The sequence below is a fragment of the Sceloporus occidentalis genome, unplaced genomic scaffold (genome assembly GCF_023333645.1).
Source record: "Sceloporus occidentalis isolate IW3139 unplaced genomic scaffold, rSceOcc1.0.p SCAF_203, whole genome shotgun sequence".
Lineage (NCBI taxonomy): Eukaryota > Metazoa > Chordata > Lepidosauria > Squamata > Phrynosomatidae > Sceloporus > Sceloporus occidentalis.
The window spans coordinates 1164745-1188168 of NW_028317183.1; the positions used below are offsets into that span (position 1 = coordinate 1164745).

A 23424-nucleotide genomic window follows, 5' to 3' on the forward strand; every position below is an offset into this window, starting at 1 on the left:
GAGCTGTAGGATGTTACTAACAATTCTCCACACAAATTACCACACAGATTCTGCAAGCTTTCAGTGCCAGGGGAAACTGCGATTAGTTAAAAAGACTTTGCTTTTGAAGCCATTTCACCTTGAATGTTATCTGAAGCTCACAAAGCTAAGAAGTGAGAAGTTACCTGGACTGAAGCTAAAATAGAAGATGGAATTGCAAGCTACAGGTGAAATTTGCTGTAACAAAAGCCTGTGTGCCTTCATGGAAACTGTTTGCACTCCAGTCATGAATAAATAACTTTGGTGTCTGTAGCACTTTGTTTAATTTTTTAGTGATTGTGACAATGATCTTACCAGAGGTGAAGGACAGTTCTTGAAAAAAATTCTCCATTTTGGAGACACCAGACCCACCTTAAGTTTGTTTTCCTTCCTGTTGACAATGACACCTGTGATCTGCTGGTCCATGAAGATCAAGATGGTTACAAGAAGTGCGGGCAGAGCTGCAGCAAGATACACCCACCAGGGGTTGCCTCCAAAAGGTGGGACAAACCAGCCTCTGTTAGGACTTGTTGGCTTAAATGAGAAGACAGTTCATAAGGCTTCTGTGGTAATTTTCTAATGTGACAATCGTGAATAAAACAGGTATACAGGTGTATTAACTTCAAGAAACCAGCATTTTCTTAACACGAATACCATACAATGATAGGCAACGTACTAGTGATAAGGCTTGTAGTCCTACAAGGCATTAAATGATATGTCCTTCACAATGTCTGTAGGTGCCTATATCTAATACAGCATTGGTACCTAATACATTGGTTTTGGAAAAATGTACACATTATTTGCATTTACCTTGAACTCACTGGGAACAATCAACTTCGGCGTGTCAACTCCAACAAGTGCATCAATTCCGCAGAAAATCAGTATGGACAAGATGATGGCAAAGTCACTGATCAGCTTCCTTGCCTGTAATAGAAATAGCAAAAAATAAATTTGAAAATTATATTATATATCAGTAACTGAGTGTGCTTGTGGTGCCACTCAAAGGGGCCAAAAATTGATGCATCCCATTTTAGAATGCCCTGTCTGCATCAGAGTACCCTGGAGCTCAAACCAAAACAATGGGGGCTATTAATCAAGAATAATTCTAGTGCAAAGAAGTAAAAGTGGAGCAGTCCCCTAGCAATCAATAAGATGTTTTTACACACTGCTCAACTTTTATACTACAAGTGCTCTTTATATTTACCTCCCAATGTCATATCCCCATCCCTCATATTTTCAGCAACATAAAGCATGTTTTTTTAACATATGAACTAGATTAAAAACAAATAGATTATGAGGAGCTAACCAATTATATACTGCCAACGCGCAAACTGAAACATAGTGCACATCTAAACAGTGATTTAAGGGATATTCTGGCTGATTATACCAAACATTCTGTATATTAGAGTAAATATTTCGAAGATCTTGCATCTTCAACGTAAGGCTTTGGCCTCATAACCAATGCATTTTAAGTCAGGTTATAGTTGTAGAAGATCCTTTTTTTCCAAGATAAAGCTTCAGTGTTGGTGATCTTGAAAAAGAGTTTGAGCACAGATCAACTTACACCAGATCCTTTAATTAAGTGACCAAAGATATTCACCTATACATAGGTTAGGTTTCAGTTCTGTAAGAGTGAATTGCATGGATACACACACATTTCCGTTTTTCAAAATTAAAGTGTCACTCACTGCTCCTGGGGTTTTAGCAAGGAACTCTGATCTGTATCTTAGTAATTGTAGTAGTAGTAGTGTGTAGTAATTTCACTAGTTCTGTCTTTGCTCTTAAACACCCTTTTTATGTGACATTTGTGGTATATTTAGTGATGTAAAAGAGGTAGACATTGTTAATTTTCTATATTTTTAATATCTGTGATAATTCCTGTCTACATTTTATATCCTTTTTGCACTTTTGCCACTTTTACTGTGTTATGTATCTGCCTTCCTGCATCTTAGATCAGCTCAAATGTTTCACATTCTCTCTTTCTATAGCCGATAAAGAGTATGGAGACTAAAAAAAATAGATTAAAATCCATTCCCAGTAAGACCCAGCAAAAGCTAAAGAAAGACAGTGATAGTTCGAGTTAAGCCTTTGAATTCTGCTATCGTTTTATAGATCACTTAATTCTCTCTGTGCTATAGAGAAATACTTACTGTGGTTGGGAAGTATCGACTAGTTTTAAACTTCTTCAAAGCCATGGAACAGGTGTATGTACCAAAGAACAGGATGAAAGACATTAAGGTGATATCAGGAACGTATCTACAGTTGTTGCCTATAAGGTTACCGCCGTACTTCAAACATTGCTTTGTCGTCAGTGATGACCAATTTATAGTCTCGTTGTGATACTAAGAAGGAAAAGACACAGCTAAATCAGACAGAGAATACTGCAAACATAAACAGGTATTTAACTCATCACATGATCCTTTTACATTGTGATTAGTAATGAGAACAATTTGTAATTCTAAAATGGCAGATTTATTCATTGAACTCAACGCATTTATTGTGCACTGCGTGGAAGGAACACTGTTAGTAGTTCTGCAGGTATACACCAACTATACTGAGAAAATAGCTTGCCATCTATTTTATAGTTAATTTTAACCGCCAGATTTTACTTTAAATAAAATGTTAATGGTACTATGTACAAAGCAGAAAACCCACAAAAGGTATATATGTTCAAATACAATGCAATAATAGTATAGTATTGAGCACTGTGAGTTGCCTACCAGGTCAACAGCAGTAGTATTCAGGAAATCCAGTGGGGACTCAGTGGTCTCATTGAACATAGAACTGTTAGCTGAAACAAGGTAAATAGCAGTTTTAAAGTGAATTCATGTTATTTACGCAGAAACATACTTGGTGAGATCTGTAGTCAGCTACTTTGTATTAGGCCATGTGAGCCGATATTAACATTCAGTAAGACTGCAAAAACGCTGGCTCAGTTAATGTTTTGACGGTTCTCCACAACTTTTTTTAAATGCTGTCACACCCCGCTATTTTGGTCAGAAGCCCCTGTGGTAAGAAATACACCCCACATGCTGTGAGGACTGTCCCCTAATGCTTTCGCTCCGGACTGTGACTATAATAGCTTTAGATAACAGATGATCTAGGAGGCCAAGTGCGCTGATCTAGTGTCGCACTAACTCCCATGTTATCAAGACATACAGTATGCATGGATGAGGGTGCCAGAGACTCTAAGAAACCTGCATACACTCTAAATTTCTACAGCACTGCATTTAACTATTGGGTCTTTCCCAAGGATGTGATTTCTAAACATTAAAATTCAAGAGACCCGCAAGAGGAAATGCAAAACCTTCCCTTTATTTGTAATGTAATTGGTATTTAACTTCCTGGTTTAAAAGGCTAAACACAGCTAAAGGAAATTACAAGTGCATTTGTGTTATTATCAAGCCAAAGTAAACATTGCCCCATGCAATGAAACACATTTTGATACAAACAAAAAAATGAAAAGAGACAGATGGACAGTAGGAAGACCTCATCTGATATAGCAATCAGAACCTAAATAGAAGTCAACAGCTCCAAGTGATTTTAGTAATATTACACGGGAAAAAAATTCAGGGTTTTGAAAGAACATACAGTGATCGTAAGATTTTGAAACCCTTACTTGGGTCAGGAGGGAAGCAGGCACAGCTCAATTGAGTGGTATAACCAACTTTGAAATGTGTATTGATGGGGTAGTAATCTGCAAACTTGATCATCTTCTTAAAAGCATCATATATAAAGATGAAGCTTATAAGACATGCAAAGCCTTCTTCTGTGAAACGGGTAAAGTATTTCACCAAAGAACTAGCATCTGTAGCAACCAGAATAAGACATAAGAAGGCTGACCACAAGCCGATCCACAAACGGAACTCCAGGTAATCAAATCCGTTATCTCTGAAGAAAAAAACAAACAAACCAAAAACACGTTATAATGGGTTTTTTTCCACTAAAAGGGAAATTCAATGAATATGGAAAAATAATAAACTTTCTTCTAGGAATTTACTAAATATATCTAGAAACATTAGGAAACAATACATTTACAATTTTACTCAATGAAGGGCTTGATATTTTATGGTCCACATTTCCACACCCATCAAATCTAATATCATCTAGATATGAACTGCAATCTCCAAAAGATCAGGATGACAACAAAGAAGTGTGTGATACATTTGAGGAGACCAACATCCACGTAAGTCCCATAAAGTCCCTTCTGTTTTGGTTTACCTTCTTTGGAAGCAATAAAGCAATATAATTTTTTACTTACTTGCTGAAATTAAACAGTAGCCTTTCAAAAACCAGAACAGGACCAGTGCTGCTCAGAATTGTAAGTGGTTGACCAGCAAAAAGGCAGAAAACGGCACCAGAAACTGCTGTTCCCAGAAAGCTTTCTAATACACCCTATAGGAAAAATACATTTAAACATGAATTTACTTTAAGATTCCAAATCTTGAGATATAATGTTAGAAATAATATTGACACACTATTATTAGAGCACATTGTAATTATCTGCCTACATACAGATGGACAAATAATCTTATCTTTGGAGAGTGAAAGGGACCAAGTTGATTTTCCATCAGGCAGTATGGTCCCATTGTTCCAAGGATGCCTCGGGAGATGAAAAGCTGTGACTTAACACTAGTTGCACCCACACATTCACTGACCTCCTATAAAGCCCTTGCTTCATTTACCTTCCATTCACTCTACATATTCAAAGACTTAGGCCATGGTGTACCTGTGTCAAATACGTACTTCGTTTACACTTCACATCATGATTTACCTACTCTTTAGAACTTTTGAGCATACCGAGTTCCAAGGTAACAAGATTTTAGCTGTTTAATAAAATATATTATAATATATGAGCAAATATAATCATGAAATGGGTTTCCATTGCTGAGCAGTAAACAAGTTCCCCCAGACATGCTCCTAAATCTTGTTGAAAGCCTTCACAGAAGAGTGCAGGCCGTTAAAGAAAGGGGGTAACTGCATATTAGTGCCCACGGTTTTGGAATGGGATGTCCAGCAAGCTCACATAGGTGTGATGGTCAGGTGTCTACATACTTTTGGTCATATAGTATACATGCTTACTGGGATGTAAAGTTATGTTTAGATGAGTTTTAGCTTGATTTCCCCATATCTGTTTAATAATTAATATATATATGTATAGTTTTCAAAATACACTATCTACTTCCCAGCAGCAAGTTACGATATCATGGAATTCACAAATTCTAAAACAATGTGTGCTAAAAATACACAAAACAATAACTCTTTTTTCTAATCAAACAGAAGTGATCATAACATAAAAAAAAGAAAAATCTACTCAAAATCTAATTTTTAGCTGCCATTACTTGCTTTTGAAGGATAAGCAACTTGATGCTAGCTTGAAATGGTTTCAGCTAATACTTGGTTTGAGATTATGTATCCATTATCATAGGTTATATTGCTATTTGATTCCCGCAAGAGCTGTAATGGCAACAAAGGCAGGGAATAAAAAGAACAAAATGGATGAATGTCTTCATTTAACTCACTCAATTTAAATGGGTCATCATACTATAGCATAATGCTTGTAATACAAAAGCTCATATAATCATTATGACCATCATGCACTCTCTAATGTAATTATAGATTATACATAAAATGCTGAAGGAAAACATTCAGTATGGTTTTAGATATTGACTTTTCCTCTGAAACAAGGCTGGTATTGCACATGTCACAATACACTACAACTGACATTTTATATATATATATATATATATATATATATATATATATATATATATATGTGGATCACGGTAGTGAACTTCTGAACTTTTCATACTACTGACAAGGCTATCTGCTTAAAATTCACAATTAGTGGGGTCTATTGAAGTGGTGAATCAGGTTAAGGGTTTACTAGGCTCTACTGAAGTTGCATGCTCTTTCATTATTATACATGCAGGGCAACTTGTGTATCTATTATTTGTTAGCACATCCAGGGGAGGTAATGGGAACTGATTGACAATTTGCTTACCCTCACCTAAAATTCACATTAAATACATTTGCCCCTCCTTGCAGTGTGGTGGAAAGTAATTCAATCTAACTTGGGGTACAGACCCCATGTGCTGTGGGTTAGAGGGTCCTATTAAATCCATAAAAATAAATACCTGCTATTAATCCTCCAGGTAGGGGAAGACACAGTCCAACAAATGCATCAATATATTACAAACACTGCATAGGCTGGACCTGGTCCCCTATGGCACTGGCGTAACTACAGGGGTCACAGCTGGGGGCCCGGTCCTCTGAGGCCCCTTCTTCGTGTCTCCTTGTACCGGTACAAAATTGTTTGAGGGCCCTTCCAACCTGGACCGCACCGATGGATGTGTACTTTTGTGTGTAAGAGCATGGATGTGTACTTTTGTGTGTCAGAGCATGGATGTGTACTTTTGTGTGTGAGAGCATGGATTTGTGTGTGTGTGTGAATATGGATGTGTAATTGTGTGTGTGTGTGTGAGCATGGATGTGTAAGCAGGGTGAGATGGAGTGTGTGTTTGTGAGTATGAGTAAGTGTGTGTAAGTTGTGTGTTTACATATGTTTTATGTTGGAATGAGGGGGGAGGGGCACTTATGGTACAGACTAGCTGTTGAAGTTGGGGGGGGCTGGGGGGAATTTTTGCATCAGGGCCCGGTGGTTTCTAGTTACACCCCTGCCCTATGTTATTTAGAGAGAGGGTGCTCAACGTCTTCTATTTCATTGCACATTAGATGGAGGAAGGGGAAGGCACTGGTGTACCAGAACAGAAGTGAAAGAATATATAATTGGTATAATATGGTAGGACACTGTAAGTGTCAATGGCCTTTAGGTATATTATCTGTATACTTTATTAAAGCAGCATATATCTACATCCCTTTATGCAAAGATTTTCCCCTGTTACACTTGTGCATGCGGTTGGAAAAAAGCTCTTAAAACGTTATATCTGGGGGTTACATTTCTGATGTACAGTTTCCAATGCCAAACCAAAAATTCTTATTACAATCTAACCTGCATATTTTCTGTTGCATCGCCCAGAAGCCCTCCAAAGGTAATCGCGTTCGTCACAGTTCCAAGGTAAATAAATAATATGGCCGAAAGAGATTGGATACTTAATCCATCATAAAAGTCACTTGCAAACAAGGGTGCCTTTCTTTTGATGTCTTCAACTAGCCCTCCGCAGAATCTGTGGGAGTAACATTTAAAGAAAGTACAGGACATATTATTACATAATTACAATTATTTAAACCTCTGTATCAAGAGTTCCAATTATGACCAGGAACAGATTGTGAAATTAATTATAATTATTACTGCTTTAGGGTTATTTTATGTATCTCTCCTTTTTTCTATAAATACTTGTCTGTTTCTGTGAAGATTAACAATTAGACATGTGCAGATTATGTTTCCTGCCCATTTGGTTCAGATAAAAATAAGGGGGTCTTTTTAATTCTGGAACGAAATGGTGCTCACATTCACTCTCATTCACGCGCTCTCACTCTCTCACACTCTTATTTTCGTTTATATTCTTTAAATGTTTCCATACCATCTTCTGCAAGAAGCTATGCACAAAGTGTGCATGGAAGGGTAGTGAAGTCTTTAAGTTCATGGGTGACTGCCCCCTTAAAGCGGCCTGGTGTGATCCCACAGAACACTCTAACTACTTGTTTTGCCTATAACACAGCTGTAACCCTTTTAGTAATCCCTCAACACAAACATATAAGCTTTCTACACCATGTGATCATTTAAAATATGAATTCCAAGAATAGCAAAGAGCAAAGTAAACCACTAAAATTAATGACTTATTCGTTTGACTACATACCCATACAAATTATACAGCAAGTGGCGGCCCAGTTATTATATTGCAGTTGTGTAGGACGAACTATGTGGCTAAGCTTTGTGATACAGCTTGGTAACATATATATTTTAAGGAAAGGCAAGAAAGTTAAGAGTAGAAAAAGAACAAACTAAAGATATTCAAAAAATTAATAAGAGGAAATAAAGCAAATGAGAATTAGGCATTAGGTCTACTGACCGCCCAGTTCTTTGAAGTTCGGGAGTGTCTCCGTGTCCTCCTCCACCATGGCCAGCATCGTGAGGTGCATCACCATTCATTTGTATGTTCTCTCCACCAGAGTACTGGTTTTTCCTGTGTGCAAAAGACCACTTAAATTTATAGAAAAATCAGCTTTTAACTGATACAACAATATAAAAGAAATACAGCCATCACCATGAACTAGCAAGGGGAGTATATATTACCCATGTTTAGGTTTTTCTTGCAGTGGTAATGTTTACCCTGATGTCGGGACTTACTTTCAAATAAAAAGCTATACGGCTATCCAAGAACTTTTTCTACAGACAATAGTAAAAATCCACTTTTTGGTTTATCTGTGCATTGAAATGCTAGATGTTGTCATTACATTTATAATGTACCTCTTATCTGAAGACGGAATGGACTTAGGTGGTTCTATCCTTATGGTAGGGTCCCATTCTCCTGGTGGAAGCACAATGACTTCATCTAAAAACTCATCAATTCCAGCAACCAGGTCTTGTCTGTCTTTTGCTTTATAGGCAATGTCATGAAACACCTGAGGATCGCAAAATCAGTAAACACCACAGGACGATATTTTCCTGAGAGTGAACTAGCACGTAAAGGTACAGCTGCTTTCTACACTCCTCACTTTTTTAGCGCTGATGATTACAGTTATAATTTAAAAGGACGTCTAGAAATCGATAGAGATCTTGATCTGTTCTTAACAATTGTTACATATTAGGGTGGTGTTCTACTAACTGATAGTGTTGCAGGGTTGGACTCCTGTACACTTAGCTTTCCATACAGATATGCGTCACTTTTTAAAAGATGCTGGTAAAAAAAAAGAATGTATATTTTTAAGACCATTAGTATTGATCACAACAATCTACTACTTTTCTTATTGGAAATATACAGTAGTGTTGTTATGTGCCATATCTGTCTACTAAAGTAGAACAGTGCAGGTACCTACTTTTCATATTCAAACTAATTAACTTTCAATGAGACTCAATGATCTGTTCTTACAAAGATAGGCCAGCATTTCTATATGTGATTATCAATCATTACCGTGCACATGGTATGCTCCTGAAATTACATTCTCTGTGACATCAAGTTAAGCAGTTCTAAGCATTATACACATAGTATAGCTTGAATGTGGTGCAAGTCCAACTTGGAAGAGGTTTATCGGGAACCTCTATGTTTTTTTGGTGTAGCCACATACAATTATGTTTATTAATTATTTTTTTTTTAAATTAACAATTAATTGTTATAGAATGGTAGCTCTCCAAATGAGTGCAGAATGTACCTCATCAGACATTAAAGTAGCAATACTTCTTCCAATTTCATGATATGATTTGGCCTTTCCTTTTGGTCCCAGTAGGATAAATAGGAATCTGAAACCAAACAAAACAAAATGCAAAAGAGTTAAGGTCACAATATCTTATACGAATAGCTCCATATTTAAGATCAGGTCCAGGCTGGCCTTTGGTCTATTGGGTGGCTGGCCAGTAGTGTCCAAACTTACATTTACTCTCCTTGCTGTAAGAGTATTAGAATGTAACGTGTGGCCATATGTACCCAGCAAGCTTGATAATAAAGCAAAGCACAAAGAGACCACTCACGGGCGAGACGCACAGGCAAAGAACTAACAGACAGCTCACATCACTGACAAGCATGTCGCAGCTACCATATTCCACTGCAACTACACTTTTACTTCTTAAAACATCCTTATCAGATTGTAGAGTTTTAAACATAATTCATAGGTGCATCATTTAAAAGTCAGTTTACTTTTCCTTACTACAAGACTGCATTTGATTTATTTTAAAGTCTAGAACTTTTCATTTAAACCCTTTATGGCTTCCTTCCCCTTCAATGCAACAATGACAGTGCGTTTCTCTGTTATATTTAAGAATCACGCGCCCTTCCAAAAGGTGCCATTTGCCTGTATAAATGAAGTATGTTATCTAATTGTCTGCTTTATAGCTTTTAGCCTGTGTATTTGTAACAGCAGATGAATAGTGGAGGCATTTAGTGCAGCGGCTGCTCAGAAAAGGCTGAGACTTCCCTCTAAATAAACTGCTCTCCTGGGATTTACGTATCGGATTTTCACCGGATTCAGAAACTGCAAATGGCTCTACATTCCTCGCAAATGCAAATGTAATTGAATTGTTACCTTACAGCTAAAAGTTGGAACCATACACAGCAAACAGATAATGGTTTTTGTATATATATATATATATATATATATATATATATATAACAGATGGAATAAGTATCTTGTGATAATACCTTTTTTATCGGACTAACAGAATTTTGGAATGACAAGTTTTCGGGAGCTCAATATTTGATATTGACACCATTGGACTAATACGGCTACAACCTCTACTATATATATATACACACAAATAAAAATAATCGAACACTTTCCATTAGCATCCACCACCAATGTCTTTGTTTTATGTAATGTATCAATCTCTATTCTGGTTAACCCTTGAATTCCAAGAGATGTATATCTCTATATATTATAGAGATGCAGAAGATAACTGAACCTAACAAAATTATTTGTAGAGGTACTTTTTAGGTAAAATACATTCACACGTTTCGTTAATCCAGGATAAATTATTTGACCTAGATTTGGTCAGGCAGCAAGTGACTTAAAACTCTCGGCATTAAATTAACAAATAGTAGGTAGAACGTGGACGGTATTTTATCTGAAAAGATTGAAACCCAACTTAACCCCTTAAGGACAATGGCCGGTCCCTAAACCCATTGAAAACAATGCATTTTGCTATTAAGGGGTTAAAAAGAGCCTATTTATCAAGCAGTGGATATTTGTAAAATTCAATAAGCCAGTTTCACTCATGCCAAAACAATATTTCCTTCCATTTCTAGAGCTTGACCCTTATAAACAGACAAATTAAAGCATGGTACTGTTATTTCTAGAATATTCCATTTTTATCGTTTGAAGAAGATCTATTTCTTGTTATGACCTACAGTATTGTCTTCCCGCTAACTTCAGATGATGCTATAATGTTAAAAAACTTTCTTTAGTCTTTTAGGCCCACACACATTCTATTGCATAAGGGCTTCATTAGAGTATTTTTCATATTTATAAATACTGCCAAGTAACTATAAGAAAACAGTATCCATGATACATGTCCTAACATGTGTGATCTGCCCGAAGACACGCAAACTATTGTGATGGTTTCTCACCTGGTAGGTACAGGAACTTCCGTCAAGGAGCCAAACATGACTGCTTCCTTCAGCCGGACAAAAGCAATACAAGGGTTTTCCAAGAAATCCACCTCACCGACAAGCACATTGGAAGCTTCTGCATCCCTGGGAAGTTTCTTCATAAATTTGTTCTTCAACTAAAACAATTACAAATGCAGACAATAGGTTACATAACTTCTTCCTTGCTGAAAAAAAGTGTTGTTTTTGGGGCCAAATGTTGTTATTTCCATTAAGAACATGTATTAGTTGAAGCAGGAGCATGTCTCAATAAATTGCTAGGATTAATGTTGTTGATGTTTGTTGTAGAAACTCCCTATTTATACTGACACACATTAAGAAACGTTAAAAAATTCAACCATTAACAATAAAGGCCGTAGATGTTGGAAGTATTATGTTCTGTACCCAAGATAAAACTGATGAAAGGTGAGAATGTGTTATTAAAACAGATGAATTAAATACATGTTAACATGACATGTTGTCAATTTTGTATGCTCTGTTGATTGATGTAAAATATTATATAATATTATATAAAAACAAGTGGTCCTTTATGGTCGGTAGTATACGAAATTAGGCTTTAATTTTATTATATCTGGAGAAAAAGCAAAGGGAACAATACAGTACTCAATCAGTTAGCATTTTTGAGTTGTCTACCAAAATCTTTTATTTTTTCATTAATCTGAGCAGCACGGCCTAGGATATATATATATATATATATATATAGATATAGATATATATATATATAAATCCCACATCAACATATATACGTAAATACATAAATATGTTCATGTCGGAGAACAAAACTATAATTTAAGGTTGGTGATTTATACTTTCTTTTTAGACCCTGAATTTATGTCACTAGTCACAGGAATGTTGCTCATGCCAACACAAATGTCCACCAGAATTGTTCATCATACGTATGACCTTGCAGAAACCCTCAAATTAAAAACAAAAAGGACTGTTCTGATTAAATAACAAATATTTTTCATCAAGAACAGTCTGCTTAAACTTCTTGTTTGAAAATGTAACAATGCCTGGTGACCAAGGAGTTACCATCAAAATTTTTTCCCCAAAAGCTGCTGGAAAGCCAGAACATTTAGCTTTTTTGCAAAAGGTGTTCTGTGTTGACAAACCCATTTGTGTATTTTAATTAGGCAAAAGTCCCTTATTTTATAGGCCGGTGTTTTTTTATGATATATGGCCTATCCAGCACAAAGGATGAAAGACTCTTAAATCTGAGTCTTAAATCAATGATATAAATAAGTTCTGAATTCATATTTCACTTTTAATTTGAGCAGAATAGACTGTTGTGGAAGGAAATATATGTCTATAACATAAGAGATGAATCTGCTTTGAAGTCATGTTTGTTGAAAAAAATCCCATCGCCGACATATTAATAGTGTTTTTTTATTTTCTTAATCATGCCTAAATATCTAAAAAAAAAAAAAAAATACATATCATGTACACATTCAGCTCCAGACTAGATGGGCAGAATGGTTCTCATCAGCTATTGAATTCTATGTTGCTGTGTTTCCAGCTTCCTTTTATCAACCCCTGGTGACGTTAATCAGTGTTTGGACACAATTCTACTCCTACTGCAGAATGTCTTCGCTTTGGCAATAAGCCTAAACCTTTCAAAAACAGAAACCCCAATCCTTTTAGCCATCATATATGCTACACTTGTTTTAACAGAGACTGAGCCACTTCAATTATCTTAATCAATACAGTTATCGTGAAAGTAAGATGATTTTAAGTAAATTATCGTGCACTCAGCAAAATCTCGAGGTCTGGTTAAGTTTTACATGGGGCAGATATCTACACCATTCCACCGACAATATTGTATAAACTAAAGCTGTTTCACACGGCATTTAGAGGTCAAAATGATCAACCAGGTAAAAGGGCTTCTTGTCAACCAGTCGACTTGCTTAATGGAATATTAATAACCCACGATAAAGTATTTTCTTATTTATTATAAAAACTATGCTTCTCAAAGAAGCAAGATAATACAGGCCTCTAAGAACAGAAGACAGCCAGAGAAGTTTCAGAAAAGAGTTGTCTGAAAGTCTCTTATTTTAAAAAACATTTTTTTGGGATTTATTAGGATTTACGGCTTTTTGTTGATTTACGTTGCTAATTTTGAACACGGTGTAGAGATTACAGGCAAAGTATTCTTGGAACTGTCAAGTTATCACGTATAGGCGTAATCTATTAATTGGCAGACTAAGTAAACATCTTTACTGAAAAAATAAATGAAGTGGTTTTTGTATGTTTTATTTAAGTTTTTTTATTTTTTATTTTACTACACAGAACTGCTGTGGAAACACATTCACGCATTTCCAGGAAACTGCAAACATGTCTTTTCTTAGCTGTGAGAGACTCTATTTTACGCCTGTCTAGAGCTTACAAATGCAGTGTCAAAGATCTAAACAGACTGCACATAATTAAATACTGCTTCCTTGCTCTGAATAAAAAGCGTGTGAAAATTCTGTTAACAACTTCACACAGAAGGCTACACAATCAACTTCCCAAAAAATCCTATATTTTAATGATACAATATGAACTTTTAAGATGAAAAGCATAATTTGTATAGTAGTAAAACGTTTAACAAAAAATACAAGATCACAAAATAACTGAGGATCAATGTTAACCATTTTAATCCCCAGTACACCACACTGACTAAATAGCTCTCTATGGGTTATTAAAATCCATAAATGAGCTGTGAGGAGACCAAGGTCTCCTGTTTTCATAGTTACAAAACAGCTGGGGAATTAAACAACACAATAATACAAGCGGTTAATTTCAATACACATTTCATGTGCATAAGTAAAATCCCAAAAGATTAAGTTCACCAAACTAGTTGGAGTGTTAGGGGGAACTGGAGCACACGCTCGACAGGAAGGAAGTGTTAAAGAAAATCCAACAGCGGGTTTATATATTCCAACTCAAGTCCCTTTGACTTCCTTTCACGCAAGAAAAATGCCTGGGTATTATCTAGCAAAGTCAAAAAACTTCACCGAGACACATTAAAAACACTTTCTAAACCAAACAGCAGGAGAACTTGGATAAAAATACCTATGGTCCTAGCCAAAATGCCAGAACCTGCGGCTATTGATTGATATATCAGAGGCAATTTAGGTTCCTGTATCTAAAAACCGTCTTATGAGGTTTTCTTGCCACTTGGTTTAATAAATTTCATTTCAATAAAGTCATTGAACGCTTTAAAAAGAAGACACAAAGATCACAATGTAGCAGAAAATAAGACAACCATAGGACTGGACAGTACGCTAAACAGACAACGTATTGAATGTATTCAAAGGAAAGCAAACCATGTTCTTTATCACAATTCTAGTGTTAATCTTTTTATTACATAAGCTCACGGTACTAGTAGCCTTATCTGTGATCAAACAGCACTTTGTCAAAGGTTAAGGTAAAAAGGAAAGAGACAAAATGATAGCATTATCAGGGGCTGAATAGGAGAGTTAAATGTTTTTCTTACAGTTTGCACAGTCTACATCTAAGTATAGTATAGTTTTTTGCAGTCAACAGCAGATAGTACTCCTATAGAGAGAGATTACCATCTATTTGTATGGCACTGGGTTCTTATCTATTTAAAGGAAACTCCAGCCATGAATGCACATTATGCAGCCATGAATGCACATGATAGCAGAGATGACCCTTTGAGCTTACATGTATCCCTATGGGGAAGGTTCTCCAGCATCTATTAGAAGCTATTTTCTAAAGCAGGAGGTGCATTTGGCCCAACACATCTCCTGACATGTGATTTAATTACCGACAGTCAGCTCCAGCACTAGCTCAGCGAGGGTCGCAGGGGGTCTAAAGAGACCACCTCCTCATGCATAACTGAAAAGCACAACCAATTAGTGGAGAGACCTATGTATTTCTTTTTGGTCCAATTAGTGCATGTGCTTTCTCCACTGTGTGACAGGGATACCATTTCAACTCTGAGCACTCTGAGCGCTGTTTAATTTGGTCTGAAACCCGGGGCCAAAAGCCTTAAATATTCTTCTAGAATACATTAAATTCTCTCACAACATGTTTTGAGCCAATATGCCTTGTTTTTATTACTGTGACTGTTGGATATGAGTGAAGCAGTAAGTGGCTCACTTATCAGTTTTGTTGAAGTCAATTAAGTCAGGTCAATAAAACATAAATTACATTAATTACCACAGCTCAAATACTGTGGTCATAAATAGAGCAGTTACTTCAAGTGCAGAACCATCAAAGTACAATTTCTCATTCATGTCCTGCCGCTCACAGTTTTCAGGTAAGGATGCCGTTGACAGTGTAAGAGAAACCTAGGGCCTGATGTGAATGTTAGCTAGAAGGGTAATGGGGCCTAATTGGTTTTATTGCTTGTTACTTTGTCATATGTTCTACTACCATGAAAGGGAGACACACAGCAGATGACATGGAGAAAATAATGGCTACAGACCTAAATCTCCATGCCCTCGTACATGAACCAGCAGGTATATGGTCCCTAACCTTAGTAATAAATTACTGGGCCAGAAGGTGCTCAATCCCACTGTCAAATACCTGTTTCTCTTCCAATTTACCCACAGCCCAGGCAAACGGAGCACATGATTTATTTATTCATTTATTCATTTATACATTTTCAATTTATTCTCATCCATTTAATATGCTAGTCTTTCTTGTGACAATTGTCAGAGTTTAGGGAGATGGGAGGATGGGCCTAGGGTTAGTCCTAGGCCAAAATACTAATGATTAAGTTGTTATGTGCACTCTGAGGGGAAAACAACTTGCCATTAAGTTGAATATTTCAATTAATAAGCAAGGAATGCTAAATCTACACTCAGTGAGTGGACCTCACATGTTTTCTCTGTAGCAGTTGTCATCAGGCGTTGAATAGGCACCATCAACACCAACTAACCTTTTAACAGTCATTAAATCTGACCCACGGTGTCTTTTATTTTGAGCATTTTCATCTTGTAAATAAGACGGTGCTTAATTCAATTGAGAGTGGAAAAATAACTCCTGCTGCCAGTAGGTTAATGAAATTAGGGGATTATAGTAATATCATCAGCAGGGGTATTTTATTAGGGCCTGTCAACAGATCACAAGAACAGAACAGTAACATAGAAGTAAAGTAACAGAACGGATATTCAGAAGAGACCCCGGGCCAATACTGATTCTAAAACTGTTCCTATAGCCACACTCTCCCAGATGAGGATTATATATTGTGCTGCATTTTTATCTATGTACTTGGAGTAACTTCACATTTTACAGCACACACATGGTAAAGTGTGTCCACACATATTGCTTACTTGCCATGGACTACACAGTGAAAACACTACCATTCAAGAAGTCTCCAGGACTACATGACCAAAGTTAACCCACTAAAATTTTCACCTTCGCGCTTAGGGTAGATACATCAAGATTCTCACAGGCTGGCAACAAAATAAATGTCTGGGACAATCAAGCAAAATACTTTAATGTGTCTTACCCTTAAAGGCAGAAAATTGGGCACTGAAGTCATATACACATATTTCTAAAGTCAAGTGGGGCTGTTGTTCAATAAATACTATTAAAATAGTTAGTACCACTCCCTAAAGTATAGATAGCTATACTAAAATAGAGAGTATACAGTACTTACATAAAGTACAGTGGAGTGTGTGTTTTTTTGTTTGCGTTTGCTAAATGCTTTTTAGTTTTATCTTTGTTTTAGAAAGGACAGATTCTTCTGATCCTTCACTTTTAAAGCAGAAGCTTTAAACCAAGAATGCTTTTTACTCACTACCCCTAACTCACTAACAACATGAGGACACCTGCCTAGTGTTTAAAGCGTTAAAGCTTAAAAGGGCATCATATGCACATTAATACTTTTTTTGCGTGCAAAAGCATAGAAGGATTAGCCGAAATGTCCTCTATGCATTTGCCTCCCCCCCAGCTATTAGATGTCTTTGGCCAAATGCAGCTGAATCTCCAAGCTGCTAAACCTAGAGCAAAAAGTGGGCAAAGGAGAAGACGTTCCAATTCATCGCTAGCGCTGCAGCATCTTTGGCAGGTAAGTGGCTTAATTTAACAAAGCCATGAAAGCATATTAAAATACTTACTAAGTTCTCTAATATATATTCATCTCTGTCATGGCTACATGGGACATTAGACTGCCCCTTGAAAAAACAATTACAGAAGAAAACAAAGAAGACCAGGTAGCCTGACCTTTACCCAGGGCCGGCCCTACAATGGAGCTGAGTGGGGAAATTGCCCCAGGCGGCACTTTGCCGCCTGAAGCGCTTTTTTTTTTTTTTTTTTTTTAAGCGGAGGAGAGAGAGGGGCACCGAGTGGTTATCGCTTACCCGCTCGGCGCCCCTCTCTCTCTCCCCTGCGAGCCCTCTAGCTCGGTCTTGGTGCGGCTTGTAATGCTGAGCGCCGGAAGTGACGTTACTTTCCGGCGCTCAGCATTACAAGCCGGCACCGTGGCAGAGAAGGGGGACTCGCCGCAGGACTGTTTAAAGGTAAGTACAAACGGATAATGGCGTCGGCGAAGTTTAAAATGCCGCCCCCCCAGCGTCGGCAGGGGGGGGGGGCGGCTTTTTAAACTTCGCCCCAAGCAGAATTAAGTCTTGGGCCAGCCCTGCCTTTACCCAACAGCTTCTCTCATCATTTAACTAAATACAGGCCTGCTTGTCAGCCCCAGCTTCCCTCTTTTAGCTCTACAGATGAAGCCTGTGATGTCTGTATATAATCTGATTACAGAAAGCAGTCACTCAACAGCTGCTTCTCCCTCTGAAGGTGAAGTCATTTCACCGCTAATGACACCTATGCTATATGCAAATAGATCAGTGTTACCTTGATCAACCTTTGCTTTTTACCTGCTATGCAGAGGTACACACATCAAACAGTATTAACAGTGGACGTAACTTTAGTAACATTTGATTATGATTCCAGATATTGCTAAACAAAAATCACCAGCTGTGCTAGTGCTTGCAGAAGGATGCTGTTGTAAACTTTTGGAAGCAGGCAGCAGAAGCTCCACTATGGCTGACAATATCAGAATTAAATGTCAATTTTCAGTCTTTAAACATGACACGTCTATTTAAATACAGAATGAAAATCAGTATTCATCCTAGGATTTTTTTTTGGCTAACTCTGCAATAGAATTAACACTGGAATTTCCGCAGAACTTTTTACCCAACTGTCTAAGTAAATACTGTTATGGAAAATGTAGAATGTAGTAGAGTCACCAAAAATGTGTCAATATAATATACATACAACGTTGGGTTCATCACGTGTGCATTTTCTTATGAGACCCAATGTCACGGCCAGTAACGGTTAATTATTTCCAGTTAATTCTCACTTACTTTCTTTTACAGCCTATGCTATGAATTTATAGTACAGCACAAATTATAAAGTACCTTAAAAGTGTTAAGTGTTAGTACCTTAGAAGTGTTAAAGTTAACTTAAGTTCCAAGGCTGTGTATTGATACAAGTAACACCTGCAGTCTTATCTGTTTTTCTGGGTACTTAAAATATTTAAAAATAGGTACATATTTGGCCTTGAGCAAGGTCATTAAACTAAATCTACACTATCTGTATTTTGTTTACATAGTTGGAAGGATGAATGATTGTAATTATGAATAAGTCAATCTAATAAATATAGAAACCACTGATTTACAGTCATAAACTCAACATTTCTCTAATGTTCTCAAGAATAAAATACTTAACTATGAACATGTATATGATCAGTACTTATAATTTTCCCAGCATGGATGCCATAGGAAGGGCTAAGGGAAGTCTTTATAAATTGAGGCTTACCACATTCCCCATGCTCATGGAAGTGCATACGGCAGGCTAGTATACATTTTCCTAGCATTACACAATGTGTTTATGTGTCTTCAATGCCATCCTTTCTATAGTTGGACAAACTTCTTTAGTATACACACTATTATAAAATGACTGTATCAGAATACCTCTCCGGGTTATGCCCCGAGATTCTGAGTGAATCGCTGCTTCTCCGGGTCTCCAGGTCACAGCCTGAAATCTGCGGGTCACAGGAGTAGTGTTTAGACGTACCCCACTACCCTCCCCTGGCCATTATCCCGTCAACCCCGATCGAAATATAAAACGGTTTGGGTCTACCCTTGCCCACAATATCACCGACCACACACCAATGTCAGCAGTATATCCAAAGAGGAAGGCTTCTGGGGAACTGGAGCATGGAAGTTCCCAGGTATAAATATATCTGTTGAAGCCAACTACACCAGATGTCTTCGGTGAAGGCAACTGCATGAAATGAGAAGAATGTATGGTGTTAATAGAACACACTTACTTGGTCTTTGTCAGGCTTGTCAGAGATATCATTCAGGCTGGAGGATGTCAGGTCTCTGTGGGTCATTGTAGGGCTACCTGCAAAAACATATTAAGATATTAGTCTATACCATACTTCTATAAAAGTTACCTAATTATGGCTTCATTAGCTTTTCTTGGGCTACAACTCTCATCATCAAACATGCATAAGTTAAGTGAGGATGATAGGAGCTAAAGTCTGAGATCATACAGTTTTAGAGACTTCTTCTGCCATGAAGAAACGTTTGTAGTCTTTACGCATAAAAAAACCTGCAATAATGAGGTGCAGGTTCAAATCATAAGCCAACAATAAAAATTCCATTAACCAATCTGTATATGACTGCTTAAAAAATATTTTTTATAAAACTTATATCTAAAAGCACAAAAGACAAAGGTGTTTGATTGAATGCTAGAAATATTAATCATCAAAAATGAAAATTTTTAAAAGTAATTCAATAGCAATCCTTCCAGAGAAAGCAAATTGTTAAAAACAGAGATACATTTTATCTTGATTAATACATCTGAGTCTATATTACCTTTAGGTTGGTGTTAAAAAAATGCTCTAAATCAAACCAATATGCTATTTCTGAAAGATTTTTCTTCTGTTCACTAACTTTCTATTATGTTAAATTATATTTAAAAAAAAAATAAAAAAAAAAAATATTTATAATAAATGAACCCACACATTGTTACAGGCCTCTCTATTTTTAGGGGGTTCTTTTTCAACTGTAGGTGGGTGGTTAACTGGTGCTTTATTATTATTATTTTGTTTATATATGACAGTATTTATAGCACTGAATCTGTAAATCTATTATAAAAAATGAACTATTAACATCTATTTTTGAAAGCATTCTTACTTTACAGCATTTTTTCACACCTGCCTAAAACGACTGCACAAAACAATATATATATATATATATATATATATATATATATATATATATATATATATATAATTACCTTGCTTTTTTCAATTGCGATCTATGAAAGGATTCAATCATTTGATAGATTTGCCACTGGGATTAATTCCAGCCCATTATATTCACCATTAATTACATATAGTTATTTCTTGTTTAAATAACCATTTCAATAGTTGTCATGTGCCAATTAACTTCCTCTAATTACTGCATGTTCTTTATTGAATACAGCATTTGACTTTTTTTTTTTTTTTTTAATTATGGCAGTTACGCAACCGCAAAGCACAAAACGGTAGATCGATCTGTCCCTTTGAAAATAACACATGGTTATATATTTAAATGGAAGAAAAAAAAAACTTTAAAGTTCAATACGGCCGACTGTGTGAGAAAGCACAATAGTGTATTCTAAACAAAGTCACAAAGTACTTTTAAATGATTTACACACTCCAACTAAATACGGCACTTGTAATTAACGCCATTATCAAAAAAATATTTTTCTTTCCCTGGCAAATGCAACTGGCGTGCTGTGAAAATGTTACATTAAACTATAATGTGCTCCCTTAATTTAAAACAAATTGCCTTCTTAGCTATAAATGTACTTAAAAAAATAATGGAACACATAAACATAATTATTGCCGGTACAAATGACTAGAATAAGAAGAAATGTTTAGAATATTTGTATAATATTAGAATTTGTATAAGTATTTCTTGTAACAATTGGCACTAGGAAACCTCTTTTCGCCCACCACTGAAACTGCCAGAAACATTTAAAATACATTTATTTATTCCATTTAATACTAACTGTTCCAATTGTGCTTTGACGCCTTCTGGGGCAAAAAAGGTAGAGGGATCTATTTACTAAAGAGGGGGTTGCAGGATTAAAATTCTCTGAAATCAGTATGTATTACTCATGGAAAACAACAGTCAGATTTCCTTGGAAAAAAGGTTGATTTGGCCCTCTATATTTCATAGCTACATAAGCGAAGAGTTTTAAGGAATTTCCCATATTAATTATGCATTATGCAGGGTCCCTTCAGACCATCTTCCAGGAGAAGCTTGCACTGTATAATACACAGTGATTTCAGTGAACAATTTATTGGAAGTTGAAAAATATATTTTTAGTCACAAATAAAATAAATAGGTAATGTAATCCAATAAAGCTCAAAAAGGTCTTTTAAGATTGTTGGTTGAGACCCCAAATGTTATAAAAAATTGCAGTCCCTTTTGTAAATGGAACACTCTTAAGAGATTTTGCGAATGAATGAACATTGTGTCGCAACATATGAAAATGTTATTCTCTATTGCTCTATACCACTTTTTTTGCCTTATAAACAGAAATGTCTTTTGTCAAAGCCCACCCCACTCCAGAGTATCCCCGACTTACTGAGCCATCCCATGCTGGGGCTGCGCCGCACTCGGAGATCATCGTCCGACATGCGGCTTGCCAGACAGGGCACAGAGTTCTCTAGAGGACTGCGAGCTAGTGCCGCAAGCAGAATGCAGAGCAGAGTGCAAGAACAGCAGCAAGAGGAGCAAAGGGAAAGCAAAATAAAGTGAGAAGAACAAGGAAATAAAGACAACTAAAAGCTATAGAATAGGAGCAGACAAAAGTATCCAAAGCATATATTAAATGCACTATAAGAAGATATGTACAGGTTATGCTGGCATAAAGGTGTTGCTTGCAATCTATTGTGATTTCCCATTTTTTGAACCATTGGAATGATTATATATGCACATTAAACACATATTTTAATATTTTTAAATTTCAACTACTCCTTTCATTTATTATATAGTTTGTATGAACAGGCACTCTACATTATTAAATTACTCAATCATGTAAAAGAATTTGTTTCATAGAGATAATCTAACTATGCACCGTAACTCTCCAGTCTGAAAAAAATGCAACACGTCTTTTAAGATCTAAGAAACATGGGAGTTATTTATAAAAAGAAAGTCTAGTGCAAACTTGTAGTGGATTTTTCCAATCAGCAAAATGATTCTCTTAGTAATGAGGGTCATAAGAAGACCTTTCAAACTTTGCACCGAAAGTAACCATACTATTCCTGTAGTTAGGGGCAATTATAATAATGTCCTCTAGTCTCCTGCATAGGAGGTCGATGGATACCATAGACTCTCCAGTTGTTTTGTATCTCAGTTAATATATACAAATGATAAAAATGATTAGTATTATTACTTCAAGATATAATAACTTTTGGCACCTTAGGTCTTTTACCTATAAAGCTCCACTATACAGAATTAAAACTATAAAGCAATGCCACTTCTTGAAATTAAGAGGCGCTTTAGCTACAACCCAATATGCAGAAGTGATGGAAAACACTGTGAAAGTTGAGATATTTCAGCAAAAGCAAGAAAAACAGGAATATACTAAATTTCAACAGTAAAAAAATATTGTAATAAATCTACTTCAGTCTACATTGTTTTTGTTAATCCATGTTGTAAATGGCACTAAATATGCAGGGCTAAGGATACAAAATTACTTGATTTGTGATATTTTAGTGGATCAATTTGTTGGCTAAGCTTTAAAGAGTTCAGGGTCCCTTTTACAAATCATTTGGAATGGCTTCTTTGGGAAGATATCTATTTAATATGCTATTTTTGAAAAAAAGAAACCCTGACTTTCCAGTCACTTGAAGAAGCCCCCCCTTTCGATTGTACAGAACTGATCTGTGGAGTTTCTGAAATATCAAACTGTGTATTGCGGCATGGGCAAACACAACCATGAGGACAAGTTTGCACATGATAGACCATTAGAAAAAATTGTGGAATAATCTTTGGAACTCAGATATTGCTTCAGTTTGGGTAACAAGTGAGTTTACGAGCATATATTATATATATATATCGTTCAATAATTTGGGGTCACTTACATATTTTCCTTGTTTTCCATG

General features: G+C 36.3%; 1 protein-coding gene across 2 annotated transcripts in view; it reads right to left on the reverse strand.

The window, feature by feature from the left end:
• Nucleotides 1-23424, reverse strand: part of LOC149278049 (electrogenic sodium bicarbonate cotransporter 1-like) — a 93461-nt gene that overhangs the window by 23683 nt on the left and 46354 nt on the right. For both annotated transcript variants that reach the window (XM_089502451.1, XM_089502452.1), the window contains exons 6-17: nt 19585-19661; nt 11259-11416; nt 9352-9439; nt 8450-8604; nt 8052-8165; nt 7031-7205; nt 4280-4413; nt 3638-3909; nt 2739-2809; nt 2169-2360; nt 829-942; nt 391-552 (exon numbers count right to left, since the gene is read on the reverse strand). In XM_089502451.1, the coding sequence (XP_089358577.1) occupies nt 391-552; nt 829-942; nt 2169-2360; nt 2739-2809; nt 3638-3909; nt 4280-4413; nt 7031-7205; nt 8052-8165; nt 8450-8604; nt 9352-9439; nt 11259-11416; nt 19585-19661 (1712 nt within the window). The remainder of the gene's footprint in view (nt 1-390; nt 553-828; nt 943-2168; nt 2361-2738; nt 2810-3637; nt 3910-4279; nt 4414-7030; nt 7206-8051; nt 8166-8449; nt 8605-9351; nt 9440-11258; nt 11417-19584; nt 19662-23424) is intronic.